Source organism: Scyliorhinus canicula, chromosome 9 (assembly GCF_902713615.1).
Source record: "Scyliorhinus canicula chromosome 9, sScyCan1.1, whole genome shotgun sequence".
NCBI lineage: Eukaryota > Metazoa > Chordata > Chondrichthyes > Carcharhiniformes > Scyliorhinidae > Scyliorhinus > Scyliorhinus canicula.
Window position 1 is genome coordinate 3,626,226 of NC_052154.1, and position 26,344 is coordinate 3,652,569.

General features: G+C 46.6%; 1 protein-coding gene across 2 annotated transcripts in view; it reads left to right on the forward strand.

Annotated features, from left to right (window-relative positions):
* LOC119971063 (protein SSXT-like) overlaps positions 1-15,358 on the forward strand; it is a 36,734-nt gene extending 21,376 nt beyond the window's left edge. For both annotated transcript variants that reach the window (XM_038806201.1, XM_038806200.1), the window contains exons 6-9: positions 1,534-1,635; positions 4,196-4,312; positions 8,901-9,028; positions 14,055-15,358. In XM_038806201.1, the coding sequence (XP_038662129.1) occupies positions 1,534-1,635; positions 4,196-4,312; positions 8,901-9,028; positions 14,055-14,081 (374 nt within the window). In that variant the 3' untranslated portion in view covers positions 14,082-15,358. The remainder of the gene's footprint in view (positions 1-1,533; positions 1,636-4,195; positions 4,313-8,900; positions 9,029-14,054) is intronic.
* Positions 15,359-26,344: the final 10,986 nt, after the last annotated feature.

Consider the following 26,344-nt stretch of genomic DNA (forward strand, 5'->3'; position numbering starts at 1 on the left):
AGACACAGTCAGGTTGGCCTGTGTGGTTTACATCTCACTCATTCTACAAAGAGCCCATTTTTAATGTCAGCCACATAGTGAATATTGGCTGCTTATTGACATTGAATCCAGAGCACATTCTGTTCACTGATCCACCTCACCTTCTATCTCTTTGTTCCTTTCTTCTTCATGTACACCTCAAGCCTCCATAGAGTCCTTAGAATCCCTACAGTGCAGAAGGAGACCATTCAGCCCATCGGGCATGCACCGGCCCCCCGAAAGAGCACCCTCCCTCAGACCACTGCCCCCCGCTTCATCCCTGTAACCCCACCTAACCATTACATCTTTGGACCCTAAGGCTTTTTAACACAGCCAATCCACCTAACCCACACATCTTTGGACTGTGGGTGGAAACCAGAGCACCACGCAGACACGGGGAGAACGTGCAAACACCAGATAGACAGTCACCCGAGGCCGGAATTGAATCCGGGTCCCTGGAGCTGTGAGGCAGCAGTGCTAACCACCGTGTCACAGCGCTGCCCTGGCGCTGTGAGGCAGCAGTGCTAACCACTGTGTCACAGCGCTGCCCTGGCGCTGTGAGGCAGCAGTGCTAACCACTGTGTCACAACGCTGCTCTGGAGCTCTGAGGCAGTTGTGCTAACCACTGTGCCACAGTGCTTCCCTGGCATTGTGAGGCAGCAGTGCTAACCACTGTGCCACAGCGCTGGCCTGCCGCTGTGAGGCAGCAGTGCTAACCACTGTGCCGCCCTCCCCTTAGCTCTGCTTCAACCATTCCAAGCGGTAAAGAATTCCACATTCTCACCCCTCTCTGTGAGGAAAATATTTCCTCCTTAATATATTGACCTGTTGGTATTTTTCTTATTTTATTGCCTCCTTGTTCAGAATTCGCCCACAAGTGAAAGGCAGGTTCTTACCCCATCTTTACTGGGTCTCAGCTTTTCCAGAGGGAAGATTGAACAGTTGAAAGCCCACTGGGATGACGTATGACTCTGACTCTGACTTTAAGATGTCCTCTGGGTCCACTCAGCAGGAGTCACTGGACAGTGATCAGGAGCACAGGTTCCCCCAGCTGTACACAGCCTTGGCGTCCCTCACCTGATATCTAGACTTATAAACCGGCTGAAAACAGCTGATTTAACGCAGGTCAAAGATCGAACCTGGGACAGCCACAGCATCACAATTCACCAAATGTTTTTTTACTCGTGTTGCGATTGAGTATTCGGAACATAAAAACAGAAGGAGCCTCATCAAGCCTGCTCTGCCGTCCAGTTATATCATGGCTGATGTGCATCCTAACTCCATTTACCCACCTAATCCTTATCCCCTAATTACCCTTCCCCAACAAAAGCCTATCAGTCTCAGTCCTGAAACATTGACCACAGCATCCACAGCCTTTTTGGAGGTCAAAGATCCAGATTTACACTGCTCTGTGTGTGAAAGCCCTAATCACACTCCTGAACAGTCTGACTCTACTATTCACGCTGATGAGGAATTAGTATTTTACTAATGTATGTCTTCTCTGTTACCAATCAGTTCCTGCACAACCACCAGTTTCCCAGGGAGAATTTTTCAACAACCAGTTTAACCAGACTCAAGGTCCAGCAGAAGGAATGAACTTACAGCTTTATACAGAAGGTAACAGACACTGAATTTCTTGTTTTAAAATAAAAAATTGCACTTCTTTTCCAATTATGGGGCAATTTAGCGCGGCCAATCCACCGAACCTGCACATCTTTGTGCTGTGGGGGTGAGACCCACACAGACACGGGGAGAACGTGACAACCCCACACGGGCAGTGACCCGAAGCCAGGACTGAACCCGGGTCCTCGGTGCCGTGAGGCAGCAGTGCTAACCACTACGCCACTGTGCCGCCCCCGGACACTGGTTCCTGACAAAGATTCCACACTACAGAAATTCAGAGTTTAGGGGGGAGAGAGAGAGAGCAAGTAGTTAGTGATGTCAAGTTTGAGTTTTAAATGGTTGTAGATTGGCGGAGGACTGAAGATATGGAGAATGTTCCACTGGAGATGGTTAAGAGGAAATTTAATGGTATTTTTTTAAACTGTAAATCTTTCTGAGAGTAAATTAGGAAAGACAATTTCCTTTGGTTAGGGAGTCAGTAATGAGGGGTCATTTATCAGAAACATCTTTATTATTATATAGGATGTAGGTGTGACTGACAAGGCCAGTATTTTGTGCCCATTTCTTTTATTTAAAAAAATTAATTTAGAGTGTCCAATTCATTTTTTCCAATTAAGGGGCAATTTAGCGCGGCCAGTCCACCTTCCCTGCACATCTTTGGGTTGTGGGGGGCAAAACCCACGCAAACACGGGGAGAATGTGCAAACTCCACACGGACAGTGACCCAGAGCCGGGATCGAACCTGGGACCTCGGTGCCGTGAGGCAGCAGGGCTAACCCACTGCACCACCATGCTGCCCCTTGTGCCCATTTCTAATTGCCCTCGAGAAGGTGCTGGTGAACCACTTTCCTAAACCGCTACAGTCCACAGCGCTGTTGAGAACGGACTTTAAGGATGTAAACCCAGCAACAGTGAAAGAACGGTGTTATAGTTGCAAGTCAGGATGGTGTGTGACTTAATAATAATAATCTTTATTAGTGTCACAAGGAGGCTTACATTAACACTGCAATGAAGTTACTGTGAAAAGCCCCTAGTCGCCACATTCCGGCGCCTGTTCGGGTACACTGAGGGAGAATTCAGAATGCTCAATTCACCTAACAGCACGTCTTTCAGGACTGTGGGAGGAAACCGGAGCACCTGGAGGAAACCCACGCAGACACGGGGAGAACGTGCAGACTCCGCACAGACAGTGACCCAAGCCGGGAATCGAACCTGGGTGCTGTGAAGCAACAGTGCTAACCACTATGCTACCGTGCTTGGAGTGATACTTACAGGTGGTGGTGTTCCAATGCATTTGCTGCCCTTGTCTTTTTAAGTGGTAGAGGTTGCAGGTCTGGAAGATGTTGAAGGAGTTTTGGTGAGCTGCTGCAGTGGATCTTATAGATTGTGCACACTGCTGCCACTGAGGGAGTGAAAATTTACTCTGTCCCCATCAAACACTCCCAGGACAGGTACAGCACGGGGTTAGATACAGAGTAAAGCTCCCTCTACACTGTCCCCATCAAACACTCCCAGGACAGGTACAGCACGGGGTTAGATACAGAGTAAAGCTCCCTCCACACTGTCCCCATCAAACACTCCCAGGACAGGAACAGCATGGGGTTAGATACAGAGTAAAGCTCCCTCTACACTGTCCCCATCAAACACTCCCAGGACAGGTACAGCACGGGGTTAGATACAGAGTAAAGCTCCTGCTACGCTGTCCCAATCAAACACTCCCAGGACAGGTACAGTACGGGGTTAGATACAGAGTAACGATTAGGATTATGTCAGCTATGGGATTGAGGTAAGGGAAGTGGGAAGATGGTGTTGCCAATATGGTCTTGGTATCCTACAGGGTGTTGAAGGATTCCCAAGGTTCCATTCTATCTCGTGAAGAGGCTATGGAAGTGACGGGGGAGGTGGGGTTGGGAGAGAGAAAGGCACTCTTGGCTTTCATATTGCCAGGGTTCAGTTGGGGAAATGTTCTCTGTCCATATGGTCAAAGGAGGCGGGGTTATTTACAGAGCTTGATCCCAGAAGTGCCAATGGCATCACCACGGAGCAGTATATAGGTATAGACAAGGTGGTATGATTGGGATAGTCTGGGGGTGATGGTGAGGGGACAGAGAGAGAAGTTCCTACTGGTGGTACCCAGGTATCAATTCAAATCTCAACCTGCTCTGGTTTGTAAGTCCAGCAAATAACCCAGTACAGCACCGTGTCTGCAGAATCGTAGAATTTCTACAGTGCAGGAGGAGGCCATTCGGCCCATCGATTTTGCACCAATCCTCTGAAAGAGCCCCTACCGAGGCCTACTCCCCCATCCTATATCCCCGTAACCCCGCCTCACTTGTATATCATTTCGACATTATGGGGCAATTTAGTGCGATCAATCCACCTAACCTACACATCTTTGGAATCATCAAGTAGCTGAAGCGACGATCACCCTTTGACCTGTACCCCAGTGAGAATCACTGTCTTTTGTCACTGAGCAGGGGAATTAAATCTAATGTTAAACTGAGATAAATTTGTGGGTAACAGAGACTAACGTTTGGAGTTTATCTTCTTACAGCAGGTACCTGGTATGGACCACAGCAGGGGCAATTCCAGCAGAATACTTCCCACCAACAAAACTTCTACCAGCAATACCCCACACAGCAGCCAATCACCAGCACACCTCAGGACTTCAGTGAGTTCCAGAAGTTTCTATTGGAGGAATACTTTGTTTATTGCCTTACAGCCTGTGTCTGGGTTATATCGACGAGACGGAGCATTTATGTTCCTTTCAGTCCTGGGACAGCGATTGAAGGGGGAGACGGTGAGACTGGGCTGGTGTTCCAATACTATCCAAACTGCACAATTCACTGACACGGGGAAGGGCTATGAAGCAACAAAATACACCTGGGCATAAACAAACCTTTTTAACCCCTCCAACTTACTGCATGATTCAGCCATAGCCTAGCTTTAACTAGTCTTTTAATAATATGTGTTTATTAAAGCCCTTTCATAGGATATGATCATTATTTTACCTCCCCTTTTAACCCTGCTAACCTCCTTTCCCCCTGTACCAGCGCTTTCTCTATTCTTTATAAAATGTCTCCCTCTTATGTTGCAGTTTAATTATCTATGAAATTCTAATTTTTGAATCAGCCTCTTCTAGGGGCTGGTTTAGCTCACTGGGCTAAATCGCTGGCTTTTAAAGCAGGCCAGCAGCACGGTTCGATTCCCGTACCAGCCTCCCCAAACAGGCGCCGGAATGTGGCGACTAGGGGCTTTTCACAGTAACTTCATTGAAGCCTACTCGTGACAATAAGCGATTTTCATTTTCATTTCATTTCTATATTTACTGTCTGTCTGTCGGTGGACCTGTTTTTATGCTGTTAATAATAATCTTTATTAATGTCACAAGTAGGCTTACATTAACACTGCAATGAAGTTACTGTGAAAATCCCCGGTCGCCACACTCCGGCGCCTGTTCGGGTACACAGAGGGAGAATTCAGAATGTCCAAATTACCTAACAGCACATCTTTTGGGACTTGTGGGAGGAAACCGGAGCAGCCGGAGGAAACCCACGCAGACACGGGGAGAACGTGCAGACACCACACAGTGACCCAAGCCGGGAATCGAACACGGGACCCTGGAGCTGTGAAGCAACAGTGCTGACCACTGTGCTGCCCAATGTAACTTGACACCCACCTCCTCTCAGCGTACTGCTATTCCAGTCCAACATCCTTATCTTTCATTCTGCATTGTCTTTTTATGTTCTTGCATTGAACTTAATTATGTTTTGGTATTGTTTTCCAAATCTCCAATTCTCCCCAGTTATTTGTCCCACTTAGTCTCCCAGAATTATATCAAGCAATCCTTTCCGAGAATCATCGCGGAGGCCATTCCCATTGAGTTTGCACCAGTCCTTTCAAAGAGCAATCCAATTTGTGCCGCTGTAACATCACTGCAATTTCTTTCTCCTTCAAGTATTTGTCCACTTGCCTGTTGTAAGTTAATGTTGAATCTGTCTCCGGCTCACTCTCAGGCAGTGTGCTTCAAATCCTAATCACTCCGTACGTGAACAAAGCCTTTCATCATGTTGCCTCTGGCTTCTAGTCTATCTCTTCTGGTCAATGGCCCTCCAGCCATGACTTACTTCATCTGAACCCATCACAATTTTAACTACCTCTGTCAAATCTCCTCTTTGCTTTCCTTGATTCGAAACCATACGTACATATGAAATAGTATTCGGCCCCTCGAGTCTGCTCCTCCATTCAATAAGATCCATAGCTGACCGATTTGTGTTTTTGAGTTCACATTCCCAACTACTACTGATCCCCTTGCCTAAACTTAAATGAATAATCTTTATTATTGTCACAAGTAAGCTTATATTAACACTGCAGTGAAGTTACTGTGAAAATCCCCTCGTCGCCACATTCCGGCGCCTGTTCGGATACACAGAGGGAGAATTCAGAATGTCCAATTCACCTACTAATCACGTCTTTCGGGACTTGTGGGAGGAAACCGGAGGACCCGGAGGAAACCCACGCACACACGGGGAGAACGTGCAGACTCCGCACAGACAGTGACCCAAGCCAGGAATCGAACACGGGTCCCAGCTCTGTGAAGTACTTCTGAGTAACATTGAAAAAGCTCCCCAATGGGCTTTCCACAATCAGTACAATTGACTGAACCAGAATAAAGGTGAACTGTTTTAAATATGGGTGGGTTACATCCAAAAACCGCTTGCGTATGATTGTGTTCTCCATGATCTTTTACACCATTCACAATTCAGGTCTCCAATCCCCAGTCAGAATAGTGAGATTCTTTGGCGGTTTACGGGGCTATTTTGGAGGAGGAAAAGGCGACGCTAGAGGGATCAAGGCAAAATGGGAGGAATTGTTGGGAGAGGATATGGAGGAGGGGGTCTGGTGTGAGGTGCTCCAGAGGATGAACGCCTCCACCTCGTGTGCGAGGTTGGGGCTGATACAGCTGAAGGTGGTGTACAGAGTGCACCATATAAGGGCGAGGATGAGCCGGCTCTTTGAGGGGGTAGAAGATGTGTGTGAACGTTGCGGGGGGGTGGGGCCCTGCAAACCACGTTCATATGTTTTGGTCCTGCCCAAAGCTGGAGGATTACTGGAAGGAGGTGTTTCGGGTAATCTCTAAAGTGGCGCACATGAAACTGGACCCGGGTCCCCAGGTGGCCATATTCGGGGTTGGAAACGGGTGCGGAGGTAGACGTTGTAGCCTTCGCCGCGTTAATCGCCCGAAGGCGGGTCCTGTTAGGGTGGAGACCAACCTCTCCACCCTGTGCCCTGGTGTTGGGGGGGGGGGGGGGGGGGGGGGGGGGGCCCTGCTGGAATTCTTAAGGCTTGAAAAGGTCGAATTTGAACTGAAGGGACGGGTGGAGGGGTTCTACAATTCATGGGCGATATTCATTATGCACTTTCGAGAATTGGATTACATGGAACATGGGGGATGGGAGGGTTGGGGGGGGGGGGGGGGGGGGGGGACTGTATGTGTTAATGGTGACTATGGGTGATTCCCGATTCCTTTTTGTCATTTGTTTATGTTAACATGCGGGCTAATGTTTGGGGGTTTGGTGGGAGGATGGGATGGTTGTTATTGATATGGGGATTGACATTGTATTCGTTACTGATTATTGTTTATTGTTGGTGGATGTAAATTTGGGAGAAAATGTGAAAAAGGAGGAAAATACAAAATATTTACAAAAAAAAAGAATAGCGAGATTCTGTCATATGCACTGATTAGGGAACGATCTTTAAATTGCATTCAATGCTGTGGGCAGCAGGGTGGCGCAGTGGCTAGCACTGCTGCCTCAAGACACCAAGGACCCGGGTTCAATCCTGGCCCCGGATCACTGTCCGTGTGGAGTTTGCACATTCTCCCCGTGTCTCCATGGGTCTCACCCCCACAACCCAAAGATGTGCAGGGTAGGTGGATTGGCCTCGCTAAATTGCCCCTTAATTGGGGGAAAAAATTTGGGTACTCTAAATTTATTTTTTTTAATTGTATTGAATAGTGAGGTTCACAGACACGGGACAGAATGTTTGTTTCACCCAAAATATATTTAATTTACACAGAAACTGACTAGTATGGACGAATGAAGTGACTAAATGTTAGATATCCAAGTCATTTCAATGATTTTTTAAAGCCAGTTACTTACAGATAGAGGATTGGATACCTTTATTAAACATGCTTATTTTTTCAACAAAACTTTCTCAGTCCAACTGCTTCATTAATCATACTGTCCTCTCGTCTCAAATCTCACCTCTCCCTCCTCCCCCGTCCAAGGGAGTTGAGGAATATGGGGTGCAGACGGGAAAGTGGAATTGGGGCCACAGTTAAACCATCTTATTGAAAGGTGGAGCAGGCTTGATGGGCTGAATGGCCTCTACCTATTTCTTATGATCTATTGGGCTACCCTTCCCTGAATTGTCCTGGTTACATTCTCTTCAAGAACGTATCTGACGTTTTGTTCAGTTAAAGATCGAATGGCCTTTAGCCCGACTGTAACTTCCTGCAATTTGATGGATCCAGCCGCCTGGACTCTCTGCTCATCTATTTTTCAGTAACCACCTCCCTGTTTCCTCATTGTGCACTCTCCTTCATGTCAAGACAGATTTGCATTTGCATAGCGCCTTTCACAAATTCAGAGTGCTTCTAAGCCAGTCAAGAACTCCCTGAAGTGCAGTCACTTTTAAAATGCAGCTGATGTGGCCGCCAGTTACATACAACAAACTGATAATGACCAAATAATCGGCTTTTAGTGATGTTGGTCGAGAGAGAGATGAATCTTGGAGAGAACACCGGAGAGAAATAGTGGAATGAGATCTTTGACGTTGATCTGAGAGGGCTGACAGGCCCTCTCAGTTTTAGAAGAGCCTGGAGTCTAGGGAGGTCGATGGAGAGAGGCTGACCTTGCGGGAGGGGATGAGTGGAGGCGGTGTCTGCCATTGGTGTTTCAACAAAGAATTAGGACTGCTCACCGCTCCTGCTTGCAATGGCCATTCACTGACTCCTGCTGAAAAGTGCAATTGGCTGGGATCCGATGCAGCGATGCACCTTGCAGTCAAATAGCTTGCTGACACGCACCATCATGGATTATGGCTGCTTGAAACATTGTACCATTGGATGTCTGGTGGCCACAGACATCTTTGCAGCAAATATTGGGGGGGGGGGAGAAACCAGTTGCTCCATTTAGCTGTAGTAGTCCATACAATGTAATTTTGCTGTTAATTGCCTTTGACGTTTTATTTTGCAGATTCTGCACAGAATTCTCAAGGACAATTCAGAAACTTCCAGCAGGATCCAGGGCAACAGTATGTGGCTTTCCGACCTCAGCAATCTGCCCCAAACCCAGCACAGCCACAGGCATTCCAGTATAGTCAGGTATGGCAAGTGGCGATTCTGGGCTTTTTAACCATGCTGCCAGCCACACAGTCAGAAACGAGGGACATTATCCCACAAAATTCAACTTTGCTGCTTGTTTCGTGACACTCGCCAAGCCCCCTTCACTCTCCAATCTTGTACTCACTGGCAAACGTTGGTTTGCTCGAAGCATTGATTCAAGTTTGAAGAGTGACTATTCTGTACTTATAGTCCCGAGTCCCACAAGTGGTGGAAACTCTTCTCTGTGTCTACGCTATCAAATCGTTTTGTAACCTGATTACCCCCTCAACCTTGAGCCAGCCTATTCATTCATTAGTAAATCTTTTTTTGTATCTTCCCCACTGCCTCTGTCCCCCTTTTAAAATATAGTGACTGTTCACAATACTCCCAGTTTGATCTAATACAGTGTTCTTCAAACTTTTTATCCGGGGACCCGTTTTTACCAACCGGCCATCCTTCAGGACCCAACCCAGCTGACATTCCCGACCCACGCCGGCCAACCTGCGCGACCCACGCTGGCCGACCTTCGCGACCCACGCCGGCCGACCTGCGCGACCCACCATTTTCTCTTACCTTGTTTGCTGCTGCCAAAAATGGAGGAAATGGTTTTGGGTCCCTTTGGCCCTCGTACACGCTCCTCCAATGGAACCTGTTGGATGAAGGTGAAGCTTCCGGTGTCGGGAAATTTGGAGTCTCCATCTGTCCAAAGTTCTGAATTTTTTTCCTGTAAAGTTTTATCAAAAAAATAAAAAATAAAATGAGTAAAATAAATGAAAAAAAATGAATAAACCGCCCCCCCCCCGAACTTGTAAAAAAAATCAAATGAATAAAATAAATGAATAAAAACCACGACAGAACTTGTAAAACAAAAAGCTGCAACCGTTTTTTAAAAATAGTGGCCGCACTGTGTATCCGTGCCCGAGTATCGACGCGCATGTGCAATGCGGCCGATTTTTTTTTAACATGTTCGCTGAATGCTCATGCATGCCGATCATCATGTGCGCATGCGCAATGTGGCCGAATTTTTTTTTTTAACATGGTCGCGGTCGCTTGCAGCCGGCGTTATGAAAAGCCGCCTGCTGCACGGGGATTTGCGCGATCAGGAACGCCGCGGACAACGGCTCCGCGACCTTCCCGACACCCACCCGCGACCCGCCCCCGACTTTGAAGAACACTGATCTAATAGGTAGCACATTGGTTAGCACCACTGACTGTGCGGAGTCTGCTCGTTCTGCCCGTGTCTGCGTGGGTTTCCTCCGGGGGCTCCGGTTTCCTCCCACAAATCCCGAAAGTCGTGCTGTTAGGTGAATTGGACATTCTGAACTCTCCCTCTGTGTACCCGAACATGCGCCAGAATGTGGTGACTAGGGGGCTTTTCACAGTAACTTCATTGCAGTGTTAATGTAAGCCTACTTGGGACAATAGTAAAGATTATTATTATTAAACGAGGTTCTGTGCAGGTTTAACTTAATTTCTCTGCTTTTGTATTCTGTCCTTCTTGAAATGAATTTTGGTGTTTATTTGCTTTTCAACTTAACCTGTGTATCCTATACCCTGAGATCTTTCTGAAGTCTGTTTTAACCTGACAGCTCCAGATCAAATATTATCAACTAATTAATTTTATTATATTATCTTGCCTGTTGTTAAAGGCACTAGAATTATCCAAGTCTTTTTTAAAATAAATTTAAAGTACCAACTTATTTTTTCCAATGAAGGGGCAATTTAGCGTGGCTAATCCACCTATCCTTCACATCTTTGGGTTCTGGGGGTGAAACCCACTCAGACACCCCGGGACTTCGATGCCATGAGGCAGCAGTGCTAACCACTGCGTCACCATGCCGTCCCAATGATCCAAGTCTTTCTAGCTTTCATGACCTCCTCTCTAAATCCCTCTGCTTCACTTCCTGTGGCTATGAAACAACTGCAGAAAGGTTGAGTAGATTAGGATTGTTTTCGTTGGAAAGACGGATGTTGAGGTGAGACCTGATTGAGGTCTACAAAATTATGAGAGGTATGGACAGGGAGGATAACAACAAGCTTTTTCCAAGAGTTGGGGTGTCAATTACAAGGGGTCACGATTTCAAGGTGAGAGGGGGAAAGTTTAAGGGAGATGTGCGTGGAAAGTTTTTTACACAGAGGGTGGTGGGTGCCTGGAATGCTTTACCAGCGGAGGTGGTAGAGGCGGGCACGATAGCATCATTTAAGATGCATCTAGACAGGTATATGAATGGGCGGGGAACAGAGGGAAGTAGATCCTTGGAAAATAGGCGACAGGTTTAGATAAGGGATTTGGATCGGCGCAGGCTGGGAGGGCCGAAGGGCCTGTTCCTGTGCTGCAATTTTCTTTGTTCTTGTTCTCCCTTAGCCACACTTGGTTACCACACCCTGGACAGTGGTATAGGAGCTCTGATCTTGGACTAGCAATCCAGAGGTCAGGGGTTCAAATTCCACTTTAGCACATTGTGAAATCTGGTGCTTTGTGAAATTGGCATCAGACATGATGGGCGTGGAAGTAACTGGATTGTTTACAAACACAGCTGATTCATCAATGTCCTTCAATGAAAGGAAACTGCTGTCATTGCCTGCTCTGGCCAACTTCTGTCTTTGGACTCTATTCCCCCACCTTGATGGGTTAACTCTTGATGCCTCTCTGATGCTCAGAGAGTTTTCTGTCTTGTATATAACTGCAAGTTTGTTGTCTTCTTTTTAACCTTGTTCAATGTCACTGACTTGGATTACCCATGAAACATGACCACCAGTGCTGAGCCGGCTTCCTCCATTCCTCACAAAGACGTTGATTCCCAGGCTGTGCCAATCTACATGGTCCCTTGTCCCAGGCAGTTGAGGGACGTTTTTTTAGTCATTCATCACTGGCTCAGCCAGCATTTATTACCCATCCCTAATTGCCCTTGATTTGAGCATCTTGCTACGTCATTTGAGAGGGCATTTCAGAACCAACCCCATTGCTGTGGATCTGGAGTGCCATGTAGGCCAGACCAGGTGAGGACGGCAGACTTCCATCCCTGAAGGTGTCATGGGAGTGTCCCTTTAAGAAAGGGTTTGTCTTATCGCATGGCTTCAGTGATATCATTGTGTGGGTGGAGCTGGGCTGTGGCTCTGTGAGTTTTTACTTTTGTTTTCACATTTGGCTGCTGTCGACTCAGGCAGAGAAGTATTTTGGCTGTCTCTCTATTTTTAACGAGTTATTCCAAGGAAAAAAACCAATGATTATAGTTTTTTTTAAAATAATTTTTATTGAAAGAGTTTTTCCATACAAACATTACCCCTACTAATTTTTAAATTATTTACAACACAATCCCTCTAGGCAAATGTCCCTCCCTCGCCCGCCCTCTCGCGCGCACCAGTCCTCCCCCCCCCCCCCCCCCCCCCCAGGCAACCTTAACAAACAAGGCAGCCTACAGTTTCAGACATGAGCAGCGAGCAGACTTGCCCGCGTTACAGTCGTGCATGTCCCCCCCACGACCCTTGCTGCCCCCCCCTCCCCCCTCTCCCCCCTCCCCTCTCCCCCCTCCCCTCCCCCCCCCCCCCCCCCCCCCCCCCCCCCCCCCCCCCCCCCCCGGGTTGCTGCTGCCACGACCCCGAACGTCTATCTCTGATCTAAAAAGTCAAGGAAAGGTTGCCACCGCCTGGAGAATCCCTGTACCGACCCTCTCAGGGCAAATTTGATCCTTTCTAGCTGAATATAGCTAGCCATATCGTTAATCCAAGTTTCAACGCTTGGAGGCCTCGCGTCCTTCCATTGAATTTATATCCTTCGTCGAGCCACTAGGGACGCAAAGGCCAGTATTCCGGCCTCCCTAGCCTCCTGTACCCCCGGTTCTACCCCGACCCCAAAGATCGCAAGCCCCAATGATTATAGTTACCTGTTGTTTTGGTAAAAAGGGTCTTTTTGTTTATTGGATCTTGTTATTGAATTGGAACAGTTATGGAGGAATTCATAAAGCGTCATACATAGATTACTGTAGCTGTGTGGGGTATTTATGTTTGTAGGTTGATAATAATTCTTGCTGTGTGTGTTTACACAAATGTTAACAAAATTCTTAGACTAAAGCTTGTTTTTTTTGTTAAAAGCGCTTACAAAGTCTGTTGAATAACACCTGAAAAGCAGGTTCTTCTGCTCATCCGAGCCAAAAACAATAAAATTATGGGTCAGGTGATCTCCATAATATACTTTGGAGTTTTCGTAACCCAGGCCCATAACAAAATTGGCGGCTTGTGGGGTAAAAGTCTATCTTTCGTGATTGGGTTGGCTTAGTAAACTTAAAGACAGTGAGGGGTGAGCACATTTTGTGTTTGCTTTTCAGGTGTTGTATTCAAGTTTAAATAGGGAGTGTGTTGTGGACAATGGCTCTTTCAGAGGCTCAGCCGTTTTTGGGGGTGGAGAAGGTCACGTGCAGTACCTTACAAAATGGAGACTGAAAAAAGGCTTTTAGATTTGGCAAAAACATTGCAGTTAGAATTGCCTGACAAAGTACGAAAAAAAGAGGCAATTGCGGCGGTAGCTGAACATTTAAAATTGCCTGAAACAGTCAGAATCATTGGAAATGGCAAGAATTCAATTACAGATCAAGCAACTTCAAACATGAAAATGAATTAAAGCAGCTTGAACACGAAATAGCCCTCCGAGCAGAACAAAATTGAAAATAGAGAGACAGCCCAAAATACTTCTCTGTCTGAGTCTACAGCAGCCAAATGTGAAAACGAAAGTAAAAGCTCACAGAGCCACAGCCCAGCTCCACCCACACAATGACATCACAGAAGCCATGTGATAAGACACAGCCCTTTCTTCAAGGGACACTCACATGACAAAGGACATTAATGAACCTGGTGGGTTTTCATGGCAAGCGACATTGTGACAATAAGCGATTTCCATTTCATTTCATTTCAATGGTTTCATGGTCATGGATTTGGACTTATTTAATTCTGGATTTTTATTGGGTTTGTGTGCGTGTGTGTGTTCATTCCAATGCCCTGTGTAACTCGAATCTCTCTCTTTCTCTCCTAGGGAGCTCAGTATGGGGGATTTCAGTGACACTCCACCCTCAGGATGTGAATGTTTAAACTGTCAATGGACTGCTTCGTACTGTGGACACTTTGTATTCTGATAATGAAAGTTTAAATTGTGTTTCTCATTGTTGAAAACAAAATTAACATTGCGATTTTCCTGAACTGTTTTGAAAATGTTTTGACCTGGTCTCAGCCTTCAGTGCAAAGAAGGGGCCGTAAACTCAGGCCAAGCATCCAAAGCCGATTTACTCCCAATTTCCACCAATGCTGACCTGTTTGACGGGGAGCTTATTGTATATTCCCAAACCGTTATTCACCTCTTTCCTGAAAGTCCTGACCCTTACTGGGACAGAGTCCCATTTTCCCCTGCCTCTTCTCGCTCCTCCCCCTTTCTTCCTCTGGGGAGAAGGTGAGGGAGACCCACTTTATATTTGATTTTGCTTCTCCCCTGTTGGCACCAGCACCAACCAGGACTTGCCACAGAGACTGCTCCTTCCGTAGCTGGACTTCAGAGACTCAAAAATGTCCACACTGAAGAATGTCACCAGCCCCGCTCGGAGGTCGAGTTGTAATTTCATTCAGCAGGAGACCTATCTGCCATCGTGCCTGTGCTCAGTCCTTCAATGAACAAACCCATTAGCCCCACTCCACTGCTCTTTCCTATCGCACTGCAAATGTTTCCCCGTCAAATATTTATCCAGCCCCCTGTCAAAGGTTACAGTTAAATCTGCTTCCATCAGTATTTGTGGCAGCACATTCTGGATCACAAAAACTGGCGGTGATTTTAAGATTCTCCTACTCCCCTCCTGATTTTTGAACCCCTCCATCATATCTCCCCGTCACCTTGTTTCGCGAAGGCGAACACCCCCAGCATGTCAGTGGGTCGTCCCACAAGCAGTGAGTAAACAACACTGGGGCGCGAGCCAGTTCCGCAAAGCAGTTCCCGTTCCATTGAGCTTCCCTCGTTTCCCTCTGACTGGAAAGGCAGTGAGAGGACTCGGTGTGTTGTCTCTGACACAACTCTGCCACGGTCATTATGGCCGTGGTGATCTGGACCAGCGTCTCAACAGTTTGACAGAGAAACACCTTTTCTTTATAAATCGGTTTTAATTTTAAATGGGATTCCTTTGGGTATTTGTGGGGTTTTTTTAACATGACATGATTTGGGTAAAATTATTGTGTACTTTGAAGGAGGTGGGTAGCAAGTTGGATTTACATGTCCGGGAACCTTTTGGAATGAAAAAGGGGGATTAGTTAATTGTCTGTGCAGTTTTCCAATTATTAAAGTGTTTTCTATGTTGACTTGTGAAAATTCTACTTAGCAACAACTTGAGCATTGACGTAGTGCCTTCAATGAAATACACCATCGCCAGGCCCCTCTTGGGATCATAACCAGACAAAAAGTGACATTGAGCCCAGTCAGAGCAGTTTTGGTCCCTTATTTCAGGAAAGATATTCTGCCATTGGAGGCTGTCCAGAGAAGGTTCACTCGGTTGATCCCGGATATGGAGGGATTTGTTTTACAAGGAGAGGCTGAGTAGGTTGTGCCTGTTCTCATTGGAGTTCAGAAGAATGAGAGGCGACCTTATTGAGACCTATCGGATTCTCAGGGGTGTTCTTGAAAATACAGAAAAATGTGTCATTGGAAACATGGAAGTCTGGCAATATCTGGTCTGAGAGAAACATGAGAGGATACAGGGAAAGATCCCACAAAAGGTTAATAGCAGCTGCAAAGAGCAGGATTATAAAATGCAGATTCTTTCTCACAAGCAGGCTTATCAAACACACAGGATTCATGTAATAAGCTAAAACAATGGCTCACACCTTCATTGAATGTAACTATCTTAGGAAGCATCTGGAAAAGCATGGATAAGAGTTGTAATTGAATTAAGTGATGAATATTTAAAACAGGCAGGTCTTTCAAGTCATAACCAAGTAAAATTTTAGCATACAGTTAAAAGCAAAGGTTTCACACCTTCACTGAAATCAACTCTCTTAGTAAACAGCTGGAAAGGATGGAAGATGCTCAGTCGAATTTGGTGTCAATTCTAAGTGTGAAATTCTACTAACATCAAGTCAATTAAAGAAAATTGGAGACAACCTGTCGACAAGAAACATAATTTAAAGTCAAAATCAAAGGCAAAGTTATGAGCTGGGGACAATTGGAAAATTAAACTATTCAACTGATGGAAATTAAAAGTAACACCTATTGAAACCAAAACATTTTTGAATATCACAAAGGAACTTTGAATATCACAAAGGAAACAATGTAATCAGATCTGAGAGGTGAGGTTATGCCCAAAATGAATAATTAGTTGTTTTAAAGTGTTTAGATCAAAGATACTTTTTACAATCAAAGTAAAATAAGCTAATTTACAATAAAGTCGTTAAAACTTAATAATTGTTAGAAAGATAATATAAACCCAGGGAGCAGAACCAGAAGGGAAGGGGAGGAGAACTCAGAGAGAGGAGAGAAGCATATTCAGCTTTCACAGCTCGGTCGTGGGAAAGACAAGACGAACAGCCGAGCTTAAACAGCTATACATCTAAGGAAGACTAGAATTTAAACAGGAGTCAGAGTCAGCTCAGAGATAGCCAGCAGAGCCAGCTCTTATAGCTCAGTACATGGATCACCAAGACACAGCAACGGAGCTAACCAAGAAGACCAGACATTAAAGAAGATTGATTGTCAAGGTGGGCTTGAAGGTCCCTTCAACCAACCAGCAGGATCCAGAAGCAAGATCTTTTTACCTTTCTGTAAAGAAAGTTTGCAGCTTTTAAAAGAAAACATATAATAATAAAATAACTTAACCTGAAAAAGTGGTTATTCCTGAAAGTCTACATTACTTACTTAGCAATGCAGGACCCAGGACATCGATGCTACTAAGTGGTAAGTAGATAAAATCTTCGATGTAGGTATGGGTTATACCGGGGGATAACTTGAAAATATAGTTTGACCTGAATAGCACCCACCGAAGCCTGCATCGGAGTCAGGGAGTGAGAATCCCTCTTCACCATTTAGAATATCGACCCTTTTTGGTATAGGGGGAATTCTAAGAATAGTGGTGAGTTTTTAAAATCAGGGGGTTTGACAGGGTCGATGCTGAGAGGTTGTTTCCTCTTGTGGGATATTCTGGGACCAGAGGGCAGAATCTCAGAGTGAGGGGGTCACCCATTTCAGACAGAGATGATGAGGAATTTCCTCTCTCAGAGGGGAGTGAATCTGGAATTCTTTACCGCAGAGAGCTGTAGAGGCCGGGCCGTTAAGTATGTTCAAGACAGATTTTTAATCAGTGAGGGAATCGAGGGTTATGGGGATAAAGGGGGAAAGTGGAGTTAAGGATTATCACATCAGTCATCATCTCATTGAATAGTGGACAGACTCGATGGGCCGAGTGGCCTGCTTCTACTTTTTATGGTCTAAGGGGATATTATGACAGGAGATGAAAGCCTTGGTCAGAAAGTTAGGTTTTAAGGAGCATCTTAAAGAACGAGGGAGAAGCAGAGCAGGTCGGGAGGGAATTCCCGAGCTACGGATCCAGGCGGTTGGATGCACGGCTGCCAATGGTGGAGCGATCAAAATCAAGGATGCACAAGAGGCCAGAACTAGAGGAGTGCAGACATCTCAAAGGGGTGGACGGCTGGAGGAGATCGTAGAGACAGGGAGGGGCCAGGTCGAGCAGGAGTTTGAAGGCAAGAATGAGAAAGAAAAAAGAACAAAGAAAAGTACAGCACAGGAACAGGCCCTTCAGCCCTCCAAGCCTGTGCCGACCATGCTGCCTGTCTAAACTAAAATCTTCTACACTTCCTGGGTCCGTATCCCTCTATTCCCATCCTATTCATGTATTTGTCAAGAAGCCCCTTAAATGTCACTATCGTCCCTGTTTCCACCACCTCCTCCGGCAGCGAGTTCCAGGCACCCACTACCCTCTGTGTGAAAAACTTGCCTCGTACATCTCCTCTAAACCTTGCCCCTCGCACCTTAAACCTATGCCCCCTAGTAATTGACCCCTCTACCCTGGGAAAAAGCCTCTGACTATCCACTCTGTCTATGCCCCTCATAATTTTGTAGACCTCTGTCAGGTCGCCCCTCAACCTCCGCCGTTCCAGTGAGAACAACCAAATTTGAAATGAAATGAAAATCGCTTATTGTCACAAGTAGGCTTCAATGAGGTGACTGTAAAAAGCCCCTAGTCGCCACTTTCCGGCGCCTGTTCAGGGAGGCTGGTGCAGGAATTAAACCGTGCTCCTGGCCTGCCTTGGTCTGCTTTCAAAGCCAGTGATTTAGCCCAGTGCCTTTCCTCATAGCTAATGCCCTCCATACCAGGCAACATCCTGGTAAATCCCTTCTGCACCCTCTCTAAAACCTCCACATCCTTCTGGTAGTGTGGCGACCAGAATTGAACACTATACTCCAAGTGTGGCTTAACTAAGGTTCCATACAGCTGCAACATGACTTGCCAATTTTTATACTCAATGCCCCGGCCAATGAAGGCAAGCATGCCGTATGTCTTCTTGACTACCTTCTCCACCTGTGTTGCCTCTTTCAGTGACCTGTGGACCTGTACACCTAGATCTCTCTGACTGTCAATACTCTTGAGGGTTCTCCCATTCACTGTATATTTCCTATGTTGCTCGTTCTGGGTGAGTGTGCTTAACACTCGTTTTGGCTCTGTTCTGTTACTTAGCTCTGGAGTCGCCAGGTATCATTAAGATACCGCCACAAGTTTCAAGGTCAAGTTCAAAGTAATAAAACCATACACCAATTAGTAAGTTCAAACAACTGAGTTTATTATAATACAATTGAAATGAAAAAATGAATGAAAATCGCTTATTGTCACAAGTAGGCTTCAATGAAGTTACTGTGAAAAGCCCCTAGTCGCCACATTCCGGCGCCTGTCCGGGGAGGCTGGTACGGGAATCGAACCGTGCTGCTGGCCTGCTTGGTCTGCTTTAAAAGCCAGCAATTTAGCCTTGTGAGCTAAACCAGCCCCTAGCCTTCAATTATAATACTACCCATGCACACGCTAAGATGACTAAAATATTCCTACCACTAAATAAACCAATACTTATCTCAAAGGGAACTGCTGGATCAGGGGACAAGGCCTCGTGCTCTGCTCTGGTCGGCAGACTTCAGGTTGGTACGGGTTAAAAAGGGGTCAGGAGTGTCTATCTCTGGTAGCGATCGTTGTGAGACACTTACTTGCTAGTGGCTGCTGTCCCAAACCTCTCCTCTCTCTCGTTCAAGGTCTTCTTTGGCAAAAGCTGGTCGAGATGCTGGTCCAGAGAGGAGGGCTGGTTAAGAAGAACGAACTAAGTGTGGGACCTGTCTTTTATAGGTCCTAGGGCTCCGCACCCCTTTGGGCGGACCCCTTTACCTGCTTGGAATCGATTGGGTCTCTTCCCAATCGATTTGTTTGAATCCCCCCAATACTGAGGCTATCTCTCGGCTACTGGGCGGGCCTTCAGGTGCTTTGTCTTCGAATCCCGCTGGTGCCGGGGTGTCTGGTTTCCATACACTGTTGCAATCACTTCTCTATTTGTGGCCATTGTCCCTGGGATCATTCCATTGCGATGTTAACTATCCCGGAGATTGCCTCATTAGTATGCAGAATGTTTGTTTCAGTGCTGTCTGCTCTCTTAGCAGACAGAATACACATTGGCTTGGTGCAGCCTGCTTGTGCAGCAAACATTGTCCATTTTAACCTGCAAGCTTTGCGTTCCTCCATTTTGTATTTAGGGAATGGCCAACTTCGGTGGCTACACTTACCACGTTCCAAAATGCATTACCTCACATTTGTCCGGATTAATCTCCATCTGTCATCTCTCCGCCCAAGTCTCCAAATGATCTAAATCCTGCTGTATCCTCTGACAGTCCTCATCACTATCCGCAATTCCACCAACCTTTGTGTTGTCTGCAAACTTACTAATCAGACCAGTTACATTTTCCTCCAAATCATTTATATATACTACGAACAGCAAAAGACCCAGCACTGATCCCTGCGGAACACCACTAGTCACAGCCCTCCAATCAAAAAACACCCTTCCATTGCTAATCTCTGCCTTCTATGACCTAGCCAGTTCTGTATCCATCTTGCCAGCTCATCTCTGATCCTGTGTGACTTCACCTTTTGTACCAGTCTGCCATGAGGGACCTTGTGAAAGGCCTTACTGAAGTCCATATAGACAACATCCACTGCCCTACCTGCATCAATCATTTTTGTGACCTCCTCGAAAAACTCTTATCGAGTTAGTGAGACGCGACATCCCCTTCACAAAACCGTGCTGCCTCTCGCTAATGCAACTTTAATGTTGAGGTGTTACCAGGCGGGATAAGGTGAGGTTTATGGAGGATATAAGGTGACAGGGGCACTCTGTTAAAAGGTTTTTGTGGCAACTTATACTCCCACACCTTTACCTGCAAATCTTCCGAGCTTCCTTTGTGTGACGGACTCAAGTCCCTTGCCAGTGTTGTTCTGGTCTCTGAATAAACACTGTGAGGCCGAGAGCAGTGAGATCCCAGTGCGGTCTCACAGGATCTACAAATGATGATCAGGTCAAGGTAATACCTGGTACTGGGCCTTACTAATCAGGAGTGCCTTACTCGTTCCTTGTGTTGGATCAGAAGGCGGTAGAGGTATATTTTTAAGGCAGAGGTCGATAGATCCTTGATTAACAAGGGTGGGGGTTAGGCAGCAATATGGCGTTGAGGATTAACCATGATTCTATTGAATGGCGGAGCAGGCTCGAGGTGCAGACTCCTGTTCCTGATGCGTCCGTTTATTTGTGGGGACCCTGGAATGTGTTTATGTTGGGTAAGATGGGTCACAATAGGACTCGGCTATTATATTTCCTCTGCTGATCCCGAAACACATCTTAGCAGACGCTCAATAACTGGGTTCACACTGGAGGAATTTAACTGAGTGTAGTAAATAAAGAAACTTTATACGTAAACTGGCACATTCTCCAAACCCCTCACAGGCAGTAAATTACTTTGGGAGTTACATTGACAAAGAGTGGTTTTGAAATGTATTCTTTTATGGGACAAGGTTCATCTTTACTTGCCCATCCCTGATTGCCCTTGAGCTAAAGTGGCTTTCATAGAATCATAGAATTTACAGTGCAGAAGGAGGCCATTCGGCCCATCGAGTCTGCACCGGCCCTTGGAAAGAGCACCCCACTTAACCCCACACCCCCACCCTATCCCTGTAACCCTGAAACCCCAGCTAACTTTTTTGGAAACTTAAGGGCAATTTATTATGACCAATTCACCTGACCTGCACTTTGGACTGTGGGAGGAAAGCGGAGCACCCGGAGGAAACCCACGCAGACACTGGGAGAACGTGCAGACTCCGCACAGGCAGTGACCCAAGCCGGGAATCGAACCTGGGACCCTGGAGCTGTGAAGCAAGAGTGCTAACCACTGTGCTACCGTGCCATCAGTTAACCCCATTGCTGTGGATCTGGAGTCAGGTGCATGCCAGACCAGGTTAGAATGGCAGATTTCCGAGGGCGGTGCAGTGGTTAGCACTGCTGCCTCACGGCGCCAAGGTCCCAGGTTCGATCCTGGCTCTGGGTCACTGTCCGTGTGGAGTTTGCACATTCTCCCCGTGTCTGCGTGGGTTTCGCCCCCACAACCCAAAGATGTGCAGGGTAGGTGGATTGGCCACGCTAAATTGCCCCTTGGGGAAAAAAAGAATTGGGTAATCTAATTTAAAAAGAAAAGAATGGTTTTTACAACAATTGGTGATAGTTTCATGACTAGCTTTCAATTCCAGATTTAATTAACTAAATTGCTGTGATATCAGCTGCTATGGTAGGATTTGAACCAGTATCCTCAGATGGTAAGCCTGGATTTCTGGTTTATTCGTCAAGTGGCATTACCACTGCAGCACTATCAATTAGTGTATACCGGTGTTTGTGATCAATATAAGAACATAAGAACTAGGAGCAGGAGTAGGCCATCTGGCCCCTCGAGCCTGCTCCGCCATTCAATTAGATCATGGCTGATCTTTTGTGGACTCAGCTCCACTTTCCGGCCCGAACACCATAACCCTTAATCCCTTTATTCTTCAAAAAACTATCTATCTTTACCTTAAAAACATGTAATGAAGGAGCCTCAACTGCTTCACTGGGCAAGGAATTCCATAGATTCACAACCCTTTGGGTGAAGAAGTTCCTCCTAAACTCAGTCCTAAATCTACTTCCCCTTATTTTGAGGCTATGTCCCCTAGTTCTGCTGTCACCCGCCAGTGGAAACAACCTGCCCGCATCTATCCTATCTATTCCCTTCATAATTTTAAATGTTTCTATAAGATCCCCCCTCATCCTTCTAAATTCCAACGAGTACAGTCCCAGTCTACTCAACCTCTCCTCATAATCCAACCCCTCCTCATAATCCAACCCCTTCAGCTCTGGGATTAACCTAGTGAATCTCCTCTGCACACCCTCCAGCGCCAGTACGTCCTTTCTCAAGTAAGGAGACCAAAACTGAACACAATACTCCAGGTGTGGCCGCACTATGAACCTCTTCCCACATTTCTCCATCTCCCCCTGTTGTTACGACGAGGATGGGAGGATTGAGCAGTTTATCGAGGCCCCACGGCTCCACACGTCGCGCTATTTGTTTAAACGTTTAATTCACTCACCAAAATGGCTGATTATTTCCCTTCACCGCTCTTCGACCCAGAATAAAAGAGACTTTAATCTGACTTCTTTCAATAAACTCAGAATGATTGATTATTATAAAACAAAAGGTCTTCTTAAAAAAATGTTGAAGAACTGGATACACACAATTGTACTCTGGATGTATAACTATCCCATTTTAAACATACCACAGCGCAGGCGCACACGCTGTGGAGAATGATTTTATTCTAGTTTTGAGGAATGTGTTGTTCTGTAAAGAAGGCTGTTGTGTAAATTATTGAATTAAGCTGGGAAAAGATTAATGCAGATATTTTGTGTCGCAGAGTTGAGGGAAACGACTGAAGGTGCTAGATGCATATATTGGTAATGAGACAAATTGTTTATAGATAAATAGACAAGGGGTAGAGATTTGCATGAGGGGATACATGGGGATCTGAGTCAGCTGTTAACGTTGAACGGGAAGTTAACAAGGTTTTTACAGCTTGCAAATGTACCATAAGTAATCAAGAGGTCTTAAAGTTTATTTGACCTGAAAGTGCAGTCGCTGAAATGATTAAGGGCACGATTTAATGCGCAAAAAAAAAGGTCCTGTTTTGGGCGTGCATGGTGGGGTCTTTCACCACACCTGCAGTGCAGAGAATGACCCCGCTATCAAACGGGGCTTTATTTGGCCTCAGAGGGGAACGCCGTGCCAAGCCTGTACTTACCTCACTTCCTGCACTGACGCTCAGCTCGTCATTTTAAAATGATGCCATTTTTAAATGCTGCCTCAATCTCTTAATCCCCCCCAACTCGGATACCCCACCACAGCTTCCAGACCCCCCCTCCCAGTGCCCCAATTTGCCTCTTAGGGGGTGCTTGAGCTGCCCCCTCACCCCACCTCTTAAGGGCAGGGCACCCCCCCGGGCCCAAGCCCTAGCACGGGTAACCTGGCAGTGTCACCTATGCACCCCAGTAATGCCAGGCTGTCAGTGCCAAGGTGCCTGGGTGCCAGCAGGAGTGCAAGGATATTACCCTGCCCAGAGCCCGACCACACAAGGGCCTCCAATGGTCTGAGAGAACCCCCTCCCAGGTGCTGTTATGCCTGGTCCGCGTTTGTATAAACCGTGCCATCGCGAGGTCTCCCAGGCATGGACGTTCATTCCCGGGCCTTAGAAGAATCTGGCTCTGCCAGGCCTAATTGCTCACTTAAATATGTTCATGTGGATCTCGCCCAGCAATATTTAACGGCCTCGACGCATCATAGAGTCAGGAGCGACATGGCCATCCCATAGCGCCCTGAAGAATTTTATATATTGAAAAGATTAAGCTCAAAGAAATATTGACAATGGAATTGTAGATGAACCGTTAAAAAGGTTATTTAAGGAGAGATGTTGAGAGCTTTGGAATGCGTTGCACGAGGAAGACCTGTTGGGACCAGCTCGATCCAGTTGAGTGACAAAAGTCTCAAGGCCGCTAAAAGCAGTCTTGTCCTGAAGTTTTGGATTTCCACAGCAGAATGAAAGTGAGGTGTTGAGAGGTTGGGTCGTATACCTTATTAAAGCAACATCAGCTTTGCCTTAGGGATTTTTATTGTTATACTTCTTTCCAGGATTGTTGCGTTTACTTGTGTGTCTGATCGAATAGGAAGTCTATTTTGAGGGAATATTTTGTGAGTCTCATTTTAACTGTTCAACTGTAATCTTGTGTGCTTAAGTTTTCTGATTAATAAACCTTTTACTTTTATTTTTCTTAAATCCCAGAAGTGTTACTGGATTTCCTGCTGCTCAGTTTAGTACAATTGCTTCTCATTTTCAGAATACAAGAAAGAAGCTTTGACCCGTACGCCAGGTTTCCCTCTGGGATCTGGTTACTCAGCAATCAACATCTGCTGAGGCAAAATGATACACAAACAAAGGACAAAGCGATAGGGTCTCTTGCAGAGATGGACTTCGGAGGATAGGCTTTATAAAATAAAGGATGGCAGCACAGTGTCACAGTGATTAGCACTGCTCCCTCACAGCGCCGGGACCTCTGGTTCAATCCCGGCCCTGGGTCACTGTCCGTGTGGAGTTTGCACATTCTCCCCGTGTCTGCGTGGGCCTCACCCCCACAACCCCAAAGATGTGCAGGGCAGGTGGATTGGCCACGCTAAATTGCCCCTTAATTGTAACCATTAAAAATAAATAAAGAGTAAAGTTCACAGGGCAGCATGGTAGGACAGTGGTTAGCACTGTTGCTTCACAACGCCAGGGTCCCAGGTTCGATTCCCGGTTTGGGTCACTGTCTGTGCGGAGTCTGCACGTTCTCCCCGTGCCTGCGTGGGTTTCCTCCGGGTGCTCCGGTTTCCTCCCACAAGTCCCGAAAGACGTGCTGTTAGGTGAATTGGACATTCTGTATTCTCCCTCTGTGTACCCGAACAGGCTCCGGAATGTGGCGACTAGGGGCTTTTCACAGTAACTTCATTGCAGTGTTAATGTAAGCTTACTTGTGACAATAAAGATTTTTTTTTTTAAGTCTATCTGAAGCTCTCTCATGTGAAGGCAGACCACAAGTCCGGTATTTTTGGAGGTTCTCACCCCTGGAGCTTCTGCGTAGAGGAGAATATAAAGCTGCATCAATTCTTCTTGTTTCTGTTTGTTAGGATTCAAACAACGAACAGGTTACACTCGGATGAGAATTCTTTGGCAGCGGGTTGATAAACACACAGAATTTTGTGCAGGAGGGAAAGCAAGTTAGGGCAGCTGTCCTTCAGAGCTTATTCCCCAAAACAGTTCCCCAACAAGTCCCATGATGCTCAGGTGATTCCTTGGAAAAAGGCTGGCTTGCTCCCTGTCCAAAGGTGAGTAGTTATCAGGCACTGTGTCAGGAGGACCCTGTGCTGGTGGGTGGCGCTGTATTGGGAGGACACTGCTGGTGCCAGTGGGTGGCGCTGTATTGGGAGGACACTGCTGGTGCCGGTGGGTGGCGCTGTATTGGGAGGACACTGCTGGTGCCAGTGGGTGGCGCTGTATTGGGAGGACACTGCTGGTGCCAGTGGGTGGCGCTGTATTGGGAGGACACTGCTGGTGCCAGTGGGTGGTGCTGTATTGGGAGGACACTGCTGGTGCCAGTGGGTGGCGCTGTATTGGGAGGACACTGCTGGTGCCAGTGGTGGCGCTGTATTGGGAGGACACTGCTGGTGCCAGTGGGTGGCGCTGTATTGGGAGGACACTGCTGGTGCCAGTGGGTGGCGCTGTATTGGGAGGACACTGCTGGTGCCAGTGGGTGGCGCTGTATTGGGAGGACACTGCTGGTGCCAGTGGGTGGCGCTGTATTGGGAGGACACTGCTGGTGCCAGTGGGTGGCGCTGTATTGGGAGGACACTGCTGGTGCCAGTGGGTGGCGCTGTATTGGGAGGACACTGCTGGTGCCAGTGGGTGGCGCTGTGTTTGGAGGTATTACAAAATTGTTACAGTTCAGAAGGAAGAAATTTAGCCGAATGTGCCTGCACTGGTATACAAATGAGCGAAATGACTTAGAGCCATTGCCCAGAAACCTGCACACTGTTTCTATTCAGATAATCATTAATGCCCTCTTGAATGTCTCGAATAAACCTGCCTCCGCCACACTTCCAGGCCGTGCATTCCAGACCCCAACCACTCCCTGTGTGGAAACGTTTTT